The sequence below is a fragment of the Otolemur garnettii genome, unplaced genomic scaffold (genome assembly GCF_000181295.1).
Source record: "Otolemur garnettii isolate 467f Iridium unplaced genomic scaffold, OtoGar3 scaffold00118, whole genome shotgun sequence".
NCBI lineage: Eukaryota > Metazoa > Chordata > Mammalia > Primates > Galagidae > Otolemur > Otolemur garnettii.
In genome coordinates this window covers 1391336-1404532 of record NW_003852513.1, presented here as the reverse complement: position 1 = coordinate 1404532, position 13197 = coordinate 1391336, and the positions used below count along the sequence as shown (strand labels likewise).

At 37.2% G+C, this 13197-nt stretch overlaps 1 protein-coding gene across 1 annotated transcript in view; it reads left to right on the top strand.

Moving 5' to 3' along the window:
- The window catches only part of RNGTT (RNA guanylyltransferase and 5'-phosphatase), a 354972-nt gene that overhangs the window by 168790 nt on the left and 172985 nt on the right, over window positions 1-13197 (top strand). The window contains exon 12 of the mRNA XM_003797513.3: window positions 9369-9437. Within this exon, the coding sequence (XP_003797561.1) occupies window positions 9369-9437 (69 nt within the window). The remainder of the gene's footprint in view (window positions 1-9368; window positions 9438-13197) is intronic.

Below are 13197 nucleotides of genomic sequence, written 5' to 3'. Positions count from 1 at the left end.
GGCTCCAGTCAGCCATCTTGCCTCTGCCCCAGGTGACTTTCTAAATATCTCTCTCTTAATGATATCTGATTTAATTCAGAGAACATACTTTGTCTGACTTTAACTTTTATTTTATTTATTTATTTATTTATTTTTTGAGACAGAGTCTCCCTTGGTAGAGTGCTGTTGGGCTTAAGCGATTCTCTTGCCTCAGCCTCCCAAGTAGCTGGGACTGCAGGCACCCACCACAATGACCGGCTATTGTTTGTTGCAGTTGTCATTGTTGATTAGCTGGCCTGGGCCAGGTTTGAACCCACTACCCTTTGTGTACATGGTTGGTGCTGTAACCATTGTGCTACAGGCACAACTTTTAACTTTTAAATGTGTTATGTGCACTTGGGGAAAAAGTGCTATCTCCTGTTGTTGGGGAATATTTTATAAATGTCTCTCAGGTCAAATTATTTCACAGTAGTCTTCTGGTCTTACATTTCTCCTATACTTTTCTGTCTGTCTGTGTTCTATTTGTGTTTTCAAGATCTCTTTATTGCTACTGAATTTGTTTCTACTTATTGAATCGTTTACTCAGAGAAGAGTGTTAAAATCTCTGTGTATAATTGAGAATTTCCCTCCTATTTTTATCTTATTATATCAATTTTTAAAAAAAATTCATTTTGAGGACTTCTTTTTAGGTACATATACATTTAAGATTGTTGTAGGTTTTCAGTGTTCTCAGTGAACTGACTCCTTTTGTCAGTATGGATTTTTTCTTTTCCTCTCTAGTCATATTTCTTGTTCTTAAATCTCCTTTAACATTAATGTAGCCTGGGCACTTCAGTTTTCATTTCCTTAGTGTTGGTATTTGAAATATTTTTCCATTGTTGTTCCTTTAAGCTAACTGGATCTTTACATACAAGGTGGGCTATTGTAGACATTATATATATATAGCTGGCTCTTGATTTTTTTAATAATCAAACATGACAGTCTCTGCTTATTGATTGGATTGCTTATACCATTTAAATTTAATATAATTATTGATAAGATTTTGTTTAAATTTACCATCTTACTACTTGACTTACTACACAGTTTGCTGCCCATCTGTCTTTGTTTTCCTTTTTCATTTTTTCTTGCCATCGATTATAATAGATTACTTGAGTTGTTTTTTTTTTTTTTTTTTTTTAATAAATAGGAAGGTCTCACTCTTTTTGCCTGGGTTATGGTGTAGTGGCGTCATTGTAGCTCACAGCAACCTCAAACTCTTGGGCTCAAGCAATCTTCTTGCCTCAGCCTCCCACCTTGGTAGAACCAACAGGCAACACTATTGCAGGAAGACAAGGCCCATCAGAGAGAAAGAGCACCCAAACACCACGTTTATAAGAGGAAAGGCTTTATTCATCAGCTGGGAACTTACGGCATAGACTTCCAAATGGCCGCACTCCCGGACTGGCTTGGTCTTTCCCTTTTTAGTGATAGTCAGAAAGTTCCACCCCACAGGTACCCTTCTCATTGGCCAGTTTGAATCAAGCTGGAGATGCTAGTCCAGCCTCTACAGAACTACAGGATTTCACAGAACTTGGAAATTTCCAAGTTTCAGGAAGTTAAGCCTACAAATTCCCAAGAGCTGAGTCACCATGAGAGGACCCTGCAGGTGCATCCTTGCGGTTTCCCTGAGAAGACCTGTTCTCCCAGACCTTGCCCTTCTCGGGTATCTTCTCTCAACACCACCATACCCAGCTAGTTTCTCTATTTTTTGTAGAGATGGGGTCTTGTTATAGTACCCAGGCTGGCTTCAGGCAGTATTCCTAGATAAGGTTCCCAAGGTGCTAGAGGTACGTAGTGTGAGCTACTATGCCTGGCCAACTGCAGAATGTTTTGATTCCACTATATCTCCACTCCTTAGGCCTATTAGGTATATACCTTAGTGTAGTGTATATTTTAGTGGTTTTTCTGTCTCCCTTTCCCCACAGTTTACCTTTAAGTAATAGTGTACTTGTTCATAATTGGGTTAGAACCATATGACAGTATCCCTCCATTTCCTCTTAGCAGTTTTACTTCTTCATATGTTATAAACCCCATGATACATTAATATTTTTGCTTTAATTGTTTTTTAAAGAAATAAAAAAGAGGAATAGATGTTTTATATTCTAATTTTAACCACTTCTATTTCCCTTCATTATTGTTTGTTTAGGTACCAATTTTATTCTTGTATCTTATTCCTTCTGCCTGACAAATCTTTTGAAATGTCTTCCAGCCTAGAGGAAATACATTTTATCAGATTTTATCTGTCTGAAAAGGAAAACTTGATCATGCCTTTATTGTTGAAAGATACTTTCAGGTGCTGTACCCTCTTGGACTGGTGCCATTTCTGTCAGTATGGTAAAGCTTGGGTCTCATTATTTTCTGGCCTATATAATCTCTGACAAATAGTGTGTTAATCTTATTTTTGTTTCTTTGCCTATAATTTTTTCCCCTTCTGGCTTGGATTTAACTATGATAAGCCTGCATTTATTTACTTACTGTCTTATATCCTTCTTCATATTCTTTTGAAGTCCTCTTGTGTGTATGTGTGTTTAATTTTGTAATAATTGAGGCATTATTTCTCCTGGTTGTTTCTTCAGCTCCCTTATGTTTTTCTTTTCTTCTAGCTGTACAGATGTATAGGTATCTTTTGCTATAGTCCCTCAGCTCTTTGATTCTCAGTTGTTTCTCCTCCCTTTTTTTATTTTTGTATTTTAATTGGAAAAAGTATTATGCATCTAAGTCTTTGCCTAATAATTCCAAAACATTGACTCTCTCTGCCTTGTTGTGTTGACTGCCTTGTTTTTTGAATATAGGCCATTTATTCTCGCTGTGTGTATGTGAGAAAGAGTTTTTATTGGGCATCAGTCATTCAGTTTTTCCTAAAGAAAAACATTAAAGACTGAAGCAAATTCTTTATGATTGATAATGCAATTTGTTCATAGGCTTCATTTTCAGGGGGAGGAGCAATGGTTGAATCAGTCTGTTGTGTATTTGAGATGAGTTTGTGTTGCTTTTGAGTTCTGTCTTCAGTGCTCCAACAACTGCAGCATTTGGTGGTTACTACTTGTGCTTATTGCTACGCCTGGAGGCCAAAGGGGTTTCCACAGTGTCTCTGCTCTCTGCTTTCAGCAGGTCCTGGCTCCCATCCTGCCAAGTGTTCTGTATTCATACTCTAACGCTTGTACCCATTTGTAAACAATTATTTCTTGTCATTTATTGCCATACTGAGGACAGTAGACATTGGGACTGGTCTTTCCCCCTTGGAAACAAGTATTGCCTCGTATAGGTAAATGTTTAATCAGAAATAAGTTTTTCTGCTTTATATCAGTGTAATTCTATCCCTGGCCCAAGGCTGTCTCCAGCCCCTTCTGTTGCTGTAGATGCCTTTCTTCTCAGATTGCTTTTGCTCCATATTGACAAGGGTCTGAGACAAGGGTTTTATAATTGTCTGTACCTAATCAAACTGGGGCATTCTCATGTTTCCTGCCTTGCCTTTATCTTTCCTGTGAATCCTGATAGAAGTTTAAGGAAAGAGCTAGCGGGTGGGTTTGGATTTCTTTTGTGTTTGGGCTTCCATGATTCTTAACGGTTATGCTAGCCCATACTTAAGTTTTAAAGAATTGATCAGACTTCAGTTTTTCTTTCTACTCACTTTTATGGCTGTACTTTCCTTTTCTTGTGCTCTGCCCAAGGGGACATTTCAGTGCATATGTCTCATTCTCATTTGGAGGACTTGGGATTCCATTCCTATGGTTGCCTGCAGACGTCAGCTTTCTGATAGCCTTAACAAAACTTATGATTTTATAGATTAACTGCTTTTTTATTATTGTGAGGGTAGAGGTGATGTTTTCTTGCCATTTTTTATGTTGTTAATGAAAGTAGAACTTTCTTGTAAACCATCCTCTTAAAGATAACTTTGTGGAATAAAACCCCTCAAAGTTTATGAATATAGACCTATAGAATGAATGAGGGAAAAAAACCATTTTCCTAGTGTTACATAATTAGCTTATTTAGCTTGGGGTAACATCTGCTGTTACAGTCTCATGTATAATTTGACATGTGCTGTAACTCAGACAATAGCAGTCAAAAGAATGGAATTTGGTCAAGTTGGTCAATGTTGACTCTTGTGATGAAGATAGTGATATATGGGAAATATCTATAACAAGTTTAGGTAAGTTTTCTTTTAAGAATTATGAATATGATACTGCAAACTAAAACAACCAGTTTGGAAGGAAATATGGAGAATCCTCAAAGAACTCAAGCTAGACTTCCCATTTGATCCTGTAGTCCCATTAACTAGGCATCTACCCAGAAGAAAAAAAAAATCCTTTTATCATAAGGATTTGATAGACTGTTTATCAAATTTGCACTAGACTGTTTATTGCAGCTCGATTTACAATTGCCAAAATCTAGAAACAGCCTAATGCCCACCAACCCAGGAATGGATTAACAAGTTGTGGTATATGTATACCATGGAGTAATATTCGGTCACTAAAAAAGGTGGATACTTTATATATTTTGTATTAACCTGGATGGAGGTGGAACACATTCTTCTTAGTAAAGCAAGAATAGCTTTACTTCTCCAATGTACTCAATTCTAATGTGAAGGCAGTAGATGATTTAATACAAAGTAGGGGATAGGGGAATAAGGGAGCAGAGAGAGGAGGGAGGAAGATGCAGGGGGGTCGTGGTGTGTAGCACACCTCTTGGGGGTGGGACACAGTTATAAGAGGGACTCTATCTAACAAATGAAATCAATATAATCTAATTCTTTGTACCCTCAATGAATCCCAAACAATTAAAAAAAAAGCATTGTGAATAGACAAAAAGTATTCCTAATTTAACGTATTGCTTTATAAATGTGATTTAAAATATGAATAAATAAATCAATGAATAATTATGCAATATTAATAAAAACTTTAGATTTCATCTCAATCCTAAAAAAAAAGTTTTTTTCCCCTTTGAGAATTTTGTTGCCTCCCTCTGCATTCACCTTATTCATATAATACATGGTAGAACACTTTTTTTTTTTTCTTTTTGAGACAGAATCTCAAGCTGTCCCCCTGGGTAGAGTGCTGTGGCATCACAAGTCACAGCAACCCCCAACTCCTGGGCTCAAGCAAGTCTCCTGCCTCAGCCTCCCAAGTAGCTGAGACCACAGGTACCCGCCACAACACCCAGCTATTTTTTGGTTGTAGCCATCATTGTTGTTTGGCAGGCCTGGGCTGGATTCGAATCTGCCACCTTAGGTGTATGTGGCTGGTGCCTTAGCCACTTGAGCCACAGGCGCCGCACTGAACACATTTTAAAGTATATAAATTTTAAATGGTTAAATGGTTAAAGACTAGTATATTTAGGAAGTTACAGAATGCTTTGGGGCATTTGTTTCAAAACCCTCTCTGTGGTTATTTCCTATTTTTAGTTATAGTCTGATTTAAATCTGCTCTGAGAGATTTTATTTTTTTAGCTATCTGTCTTGAAGCTAGTTGCTTATTGGCCTTGATTTCCTTTTCTGGGAAGTTGAATAATAGTATAATACCAAACTCAAGAATGTACATCCCATAAGAAGTTATGAGTTTTATACCAAGTCCAAGACTTCATAATGGTTCTTTAATACATGATAGGTGATAATTGTAAATGTTAATGTGTTAAATAAGGAAGGAAATATTGTCTGGAGTAATGCAGAGGAACTCATGTTTTGATCCAAGAGTTCTTATAGTCCTTTAAGTTCTTACTCATGAAAAGTTAGAGGAAAATAAAAAATGAAGTGGGAAACATCATGTTATCTCGTCTTGCCAACTGGTTATTTTTAAGTGAAACTTTATATACATAAAGAATTTTTTTGTTCTTAACTGTATATATATAGGGATGGTCCATTTTATGAATTGAGAAGTTTGGCTTGTCAGCTAAAAATGATGAGATTCTTAAGTTTGGAAGGGGCACTTTATTTTGTATAAAGGATTGCAGCCTATTGAGTGGCCGTTCTGACAGCCTGGGAAGCAGAGCTTCTGCCCAGAAGAGAATACACATATGACACTTGGATGGGATGGTACAGGGAATAGGAATTTATGCTGAGTGGGTTGTTTTAGCAAAAATACATATTTAACAAGCTATAGGAGGAGGCATGAATATTTATGAAAGGAGGAGCATGCATTGAGCTTCAGTTGTGCTTCTTGTTGTTTGGTGGGATCCATGTGCAGAGAATGGCAAAATTAGCATGATCCTAGGGTGGAATTTTTTGCCCTCAAGCCAAAAGGTTAAGTAGAGGACATGCAGACTTTCCCTGTGTGCCCTCGTAGACAAGCCGGAATTGCTCTGTGGTTGATGGCACTTTCAGGAATGAATGCTGGTCAGTTGTAGTGTTGAGACTGCAAAAAAGAAAAAGCAGCGTTAGGTGGTGGATGGAAGCAGTGGTGATGAAGTCTTTTCAAAAGGCTGGTTCTGTCTAGCTGGAGGGAAGAAAGCCTAAGCCCCGTGAGGGAGGGTTATGCTGAGGAGTGTCTGACCTCTCATCCTGTCATGGTGGGAACTTAAGTTTTAAGGTTTCTCTTGGATCCCCTTGGCCAAGAGGAGATCCTTTCAATGTGTTGGTGGGAAGGGTTTAGGATTTTATTTTCATTTCTTGGATGGAATTTAAAAGCCGTGTTTAGTGACATAAATGTTGTATCCACCATAAATAAAAGTAGAACAAACTAAAGATTAAAATTTTTTTAACCTTTTTTCCTGTCTAAAAGGTGATTGCAGTATTTTGTTTTCATTGCATCACTGCTAAGCAGAATTTCAAGTATCTTTTCTTACATGATGTGTGCAAGAAGTGTCAAGGGTATGCAGTTTTGTCTTGTTTGAACCTTTTAAGCCATCATTAGTTTATGGATATTTGAAAATGTTGAAATAGAACATGGAAATCTTTTAAAAATACACACACACATCTTTAAAATTATGTATACTATACTTGTCAGTTTGAACATGAATTTCAAAAAGGTTTTCCCTCCAGAGGAAATATTTCACGTATGTGAAACAAAATGACTTTAGTTTAATACATTGCCTTCCAAATTTCCAGCAAGACTGTAAGCGCATATTTTGATAGTTTTATATTTAGAGTTTATTTTCCTCTTTTGAAAGGAATTTATAGGAAATCAGTAAATTTTTTTTGAGACAGTGGTGTCGCACCTCACAGCAACCTCAAACTCTTGGGCTCAAGAGATCCTTTGGCCTCAGCTTCCTGAGGAGCAAGCGCCCACTACAATACCCAGCTATTTTTAGTACAGGGGTTCTGGTTCTTGCTCAGGCTGGTCTCGAACTCCTGAACTCAGGCAGTCCTTGGCCTCTCAGGAGTGTTAGGATTATAGTTGTGAGCCACTGCACCCAGCCCCAGAAATCATTAATTTTAATCCGCATGGAATTTTTACTTAGGCAGATTGTCTCCTCAGATAGCTGGGTCATTTAAACCTATAAGTGCAGTGCAGACAAATGTATGTTTGTCAGAACTGTTCTGAAATTTTTGTTAATTTGATCAAACTTTGATAATATGACTCGGAAAGGTCCCAATTTGTCAGCTTCTACTTTCTTACTGTTATAATAAGATGAAAAAACAACACGAAAACATGAGCACTTACATTTTTTGGTTTTTAAAATATGTAACACATTATTTACCATATTAACTACTGTAGAACCTCCATAGTTGACCACCTCCCTATGATTGACTACCTCCTTTGGTTGACCTGATTTTCATAGACCAGACCTGCACCATATGTACATGTCAGTACAGTAGGCCTAGTTTCTTATGTTGCCTACCTCTGCATGTTGACAAGTTTGTTATATTCCTTTGAGTAACTGACTTACAGAAGTTCTAGTATATTTTTATGCATACAGTTCAGCAACATTAAGTACATTTATGTTGTTGTGAAGCCATTGTCATCATCTCCAGAACTTTTTCATCTTTCAAAACTGAAACTCCTTAAACACTAACACCACCTCTGAGCCTCTGGAACTTACTGATCTAATTTCTGTCTCTGAAAGGACAGAAAGGAGCATGTAGATATTTAAACTCAAATTTGAACTCCCCTCAGAGAAATAATGAATTTTGAGGGATGAAATACAGAAGATGAATTCTCAGTTTGGAAGGAAAATCATAGATTTTATTGCATGCAAAATACAAACTTGAATTTAGGTTGCTGCTTTTTTTTTTTGAGACAGAGTTTAACTTTGTCACCCTTGGTATAGAGTGCTATGGTGTCATAGCTCACAGCAACCTCAAACTCTTGGGCTTAAGCAATTCTCTTGTCTCAGCCTCCCAAGTAGCTGGGACAACAGGTGCCCAGCACGACGGCTGGCTATTTTTTTGTTGCAGTTGTCGTCGTTTAACTGGCCTGGGCTGGGTTCAAATCCACCAGCCACAGTGTATATGGCCAGTGCCCTACCCACTGAGCTACAGGCGCCGCCCTAGGTTGTTGCTTTTGGATCTTACAAGGAGATCTGTTGAAGCAGATCTCCTTGTAAATGTAGTGCTTTCAGAAGGATGTGATTGAGGGGAAAGGGATATACATAAAACACTTAGCATACCCAGAGTTTTAGAGACATATCTGAATCTTAGAACTATCCTGAGTTTTCTGCTAGTTGGCTGTATTTTGGATAACATGATGTTACCTGGCTCTGTGAAAGTAAATTTAGTTCTCTTTCCTGAAACACAGAAATCAGTGCTTAGGGCCTTCTTCAGTGACACACATGGTGAGTTCTTCAAAATAATAAAAATCAGTGAAAGAGAAGCATTTAAAACTACTTGGTTAAAATTAATTAGAAGAGTAGTTGGTCTTTAACTGTGCTCTTTAGTAGATACGGTATGGAAAAAACTATCAGTTGTTGTTTTGTACTATGTATGTATCCCTTGCAGTGAAGTTCTCTGCTTTAAAAAAAAAACAAACAAAAACGAAACAAGAAAGACCAAACAATTGTCTGAGGGTTGTTCCAGCTTCTATGTCTTTCTTCCTTTTGTGCTGGCTTAGCAGTACATTTAGAAATGCCTTTTCAGCACTTTATTCATTATCCTGGTTGTTGTAGTTGGGACTGTTGTTCAGTTTGTCTAGCCTGCACTGGAATGGGAATTTTAATGTATTTTTTTTCTAGTCTAGATCCTCAGGATCCATCCCCTCCCCTATTTTGAATTTCTTATAGCATACATATTAAAGTTTTTTTATAAAGCTGAACATGAAATTAAAATAATTTTGGGGGGTTCTTTTTAAAATTTCAGATTAATGTGAGGGCACAAACAACTAGGTTACAATGTTTGCATTCATTAGGTAGAGTCCCTAGAAATTAAAGTAATTTTAAAGTAATTATTGTATTTTTAAAATACCTGTGTATTTATTTTATAGCTCCTTGAAGGAAATTTTGCCAAAGAAGTCAGCCATGAAATGGATGGACTTATTTTTCAACCTACAGGAGTAAGTTCATTTGTATGTGTGTGCACGTGTGTGTGTGTATGTGGCTATCTGTATTACATAATATACGTATGTTCTTGTATATTTAAAGTATATTTACCTCAGATGTATTTAGTTAGAATTGATTACTGCTGCTATCACTGCCTTTCCTTAAAACAAATAGCACTTTAGGAAAGGTGTTTTATTTATATTTAAATACGTAATACTAAAATGAATACCTGTTAGCTTTTTACTCAGCTTAAGAAGTAAACACTGTTGGTGATTACTTTTCAAGAAAGTTAGTTTTTTAATGTATCTTTCATACAATTTGTGCAAAATGATTGTCAATTTGTTTCTTTACTAGAAATTTACCAATTATGTATATAAATGCTTATTTCCTTTTCTAGCCTGGTATACCTTTAAGGATTAATATCTCTAAAACTTCATTTTGCTATAGGAGTTGTCAATCTTGCAGAAAAATGGAATTTTTGAATATTCCATGTTGAATTTCTAAAATGCACTAAAGAACTTTGACCTACTTACTGGTCAGATCATATATTTGGAGTAAGTTGTCTTAGCCTCTGGCAAGTTTTCTCAGCAGTGTTGATGTTTCAGGGCAGATACTTCTTTTCTGTGGGAGCTGTCCTGTGCGTGGGAGGATGTTGAGTAGCATCCTTGGGTTCTACTCACTGCTTATCAGTAGTTCCCCTCCTCCCAGTTGTGACAACTAAAAATATACCCAGACATTTCTTACTTTCCTCTGTAGAGCAAAGTTACTCTCACTGGTTAATCACTGTTCGGTGGGGCAGTGTTTTTCAAAATGTGGCCCATTGAGGAGAATTAGTTCCTACCCAGGAACTTATGGGTGGTGACTGTATAACTATAAATGCAATTCACTCAGACCTACTGTTTAGAAATTCTGGTGATGAAGTCTAGCAGTTTGTGTTTTAACAAACTCTGCAAGTGATTCTGATGCATATTCAAGTATGAGAACCACTTACATACTATAGGAAAGAGTATTTCACATGTGATCACCCTGTCAAATGCTGCTTTTTGCCTTCACTAACTCTATTTTTAGAAATTAGGATACGAACTAGTTGAAAAGTTATACATGCATATAGACACAACGAATGGGATACCTAGAGGAAAGGGAAGGGAACTAATACTCCAAACACTGTGATAAACCCTATATGAATTGTCTCTAATCTGAGAATCCACAATCTGAATTGTTCCAACATCTGAAACTTTTTGAGTGCTGACATGATGCTTAAATGAAATGCTCATTGGAGCATTTTGGGTTTGGCATTTTCTGACTAGGAATGCTCTACTGATAAGTATATGTAACGCAAATATTACAAATTCTGAAAAAAATTCAAGTCCAAAACACTTCTGGTCCCCAATCTTTGGATAAGGGATAATAAGCCTCATTGCCCAAGCTTTACATCTATAACAAAACTCTGCTGTAGTGTAAATTTGGTCCAGTGTGATATGCTGTTGGTTTTTGTCTTCCAACCCCTCTTGGTAAACAGAAAAAAAAAATCTGTGGTTGACGGAGGAGGAGATAGACAAGAGCTCTAGACAGAAATTGTAGAAAATGCTATCATAGAAAGATGGAAATTAGATCTTTGAATTCTAATATTTTCTAGGCCCCATCTCCCTAGATTGAAGGAAGTAAAGTCTAGATATAACACTTAATTCAGAAAATTTTAGCTGTGAGACTTATGGTTCAGACCTGCGCATATATGCAATTTTGGTATATGTAAAAAAAATCGCCCAACAAATAACTATTGGCCCATCCAACAACTATACCGGCTGTCTAATGTAGTTGTTTGTCAGTCTATTCCCGTTCTAGTAACCACAGTTTTCATTATAATGACTTTGATACATGGCAAGGTAGGTTTCTCTGTTTGGCAGGATTTTCCTAATATTTGTGGACATGTGGTTAAACATGTACGTTTTAGCATCAGTTTGTCATGTTACCCAGAATTTATTGTTAAGAGTTTATTTGGAATGGCTTCGAATTTAGATTAATTTGGAGAAAATTGATTTGCTTAACAATGTATGTTATTTTTTTTCAGGTCTTTTTCTGTCTCTAATCAAATTTTTGTTTTTTAATTGTTAACAAATTACTAGATATTTACAATTTTCTGCTTTTATACTAAATGTTTTTTTCCCCCTATTTCAAATATACTGCCACATTATAGATTTTATTGATTTGGCAGTTTTGCTGAATATTCTTAGTTCTAATAATTGTCTTATTTTATATATTGACCAGGACCTTTAGCACTGAATTTTTAGTTGGCTAAAAATTTAGTTGTTGAAAATCGTATTTGCTAAATTTTATTCATTAAGTATATTTGTGGTAGATTTCTGCTAGATAACTTTTATTGTGTTGAGAAATTTTTGCTCTATTTCTCTTGAAATTATTTTCTTTAATCATAAAGATTTGAGCATTAACCCCATTTTTTATTTCTTTAATTTTTTTTTTTTTTTTTTTTTTTTTGAGACAGAGTCTCATTCTTTTGCCAAAGCTGAAGTACCATGGTGTCAGCCTACATTGTGGCAACCTCAAAGCTCTGGGTTCAAGCCATCATTCTGCCTCAGCCTCCTGAGTAGCTGGGACTATAGGTGCCCACCACAATACCTGGATACTTATTGTAGACACGGGGTCTTGCTCTTTCTCAGGCTAGTCTCAAACTCCTGAGCTTAATTGATCCTCCTGCCTCAGCCTCCTAGAGTGCAAGGATTACAGGTGTGAGCCACTCTGCCTGGCTAACCTTTAACTCCATTTAAGGTGTTAATTTTAAGGCATTAATGCGTCTTATGTATCTATTAAGAGTATCATGCCATTCTCTTTTCTACACTATTTCTGTAGTAAATTACACTGATTGTTTTTCAAGTTGACCCATTCTTACATTCCTGGGATAGATGCTACTTAATTATGACATACGAGGTTAGACCATTTAGTTTGCAAACTTAGCCTGGAAAAAGCACTACATATCTCTTTATGAATATCACTATAGTCACCTTATGATTAACTTTGTGAACTCATCCTACCCACCTCATTGTGGAATATCATTACAGTCGCCTTTGAAGTCTTCTGCTTGGGAAGCTATGTATCTACTCTGCCTTTTAGAGCACCTTTTCTAGGATGAGGTGCAATGCACAACTTCCCAAGGGAAGTTCTTTCTAAGGTGATGGTAGTGATATTCAGCAATAAGGTGTATAGCACTTTTTCTAGGATGAGTTCATGCACTTAATTGTCTGACCTTGTATATAATTTTTTTTTGGTAGAGACAGAGTCTCACTTTATTGCCCTTAGTAGAGTGCCATGGCATCACACAACTCACAGCAACTTCCAACTCCTGGGCTTAGGTGATTCTCTTGTCTCAGCCTCCCAAGAAGCTGGGATTACAGGCACCCACCAGAACACCTGGCTATTTTTTGTTGCGATTTGACCAGCTCTGGGTTTGAACCTGCCACCCTTGGTATATGGGGCTGGCGCCCTACCCACTGAGCCACAGGCACTGCCCTGTATATAATTTTTTAAGTATATACCCTGGTCTGTGTGTCTCTGTCCAGTGCCTCATCCGTCTTCCCTTACAGGCTTCTCGCTTACCTGTTGTTTGCATTCCCTGCCTCTTAACGGGGCATTGCAGCGTGCAGCAGGGTGGCTTGCCTTAGCATCCTTCTGTGCAGGCACTGAGGGTTTGCATTCCTCATGCCATGCTCCGCTCACTTCTGCGTCTGCTCACCTTGTCCCGCGTCTGCTCTCCTTGTCCCG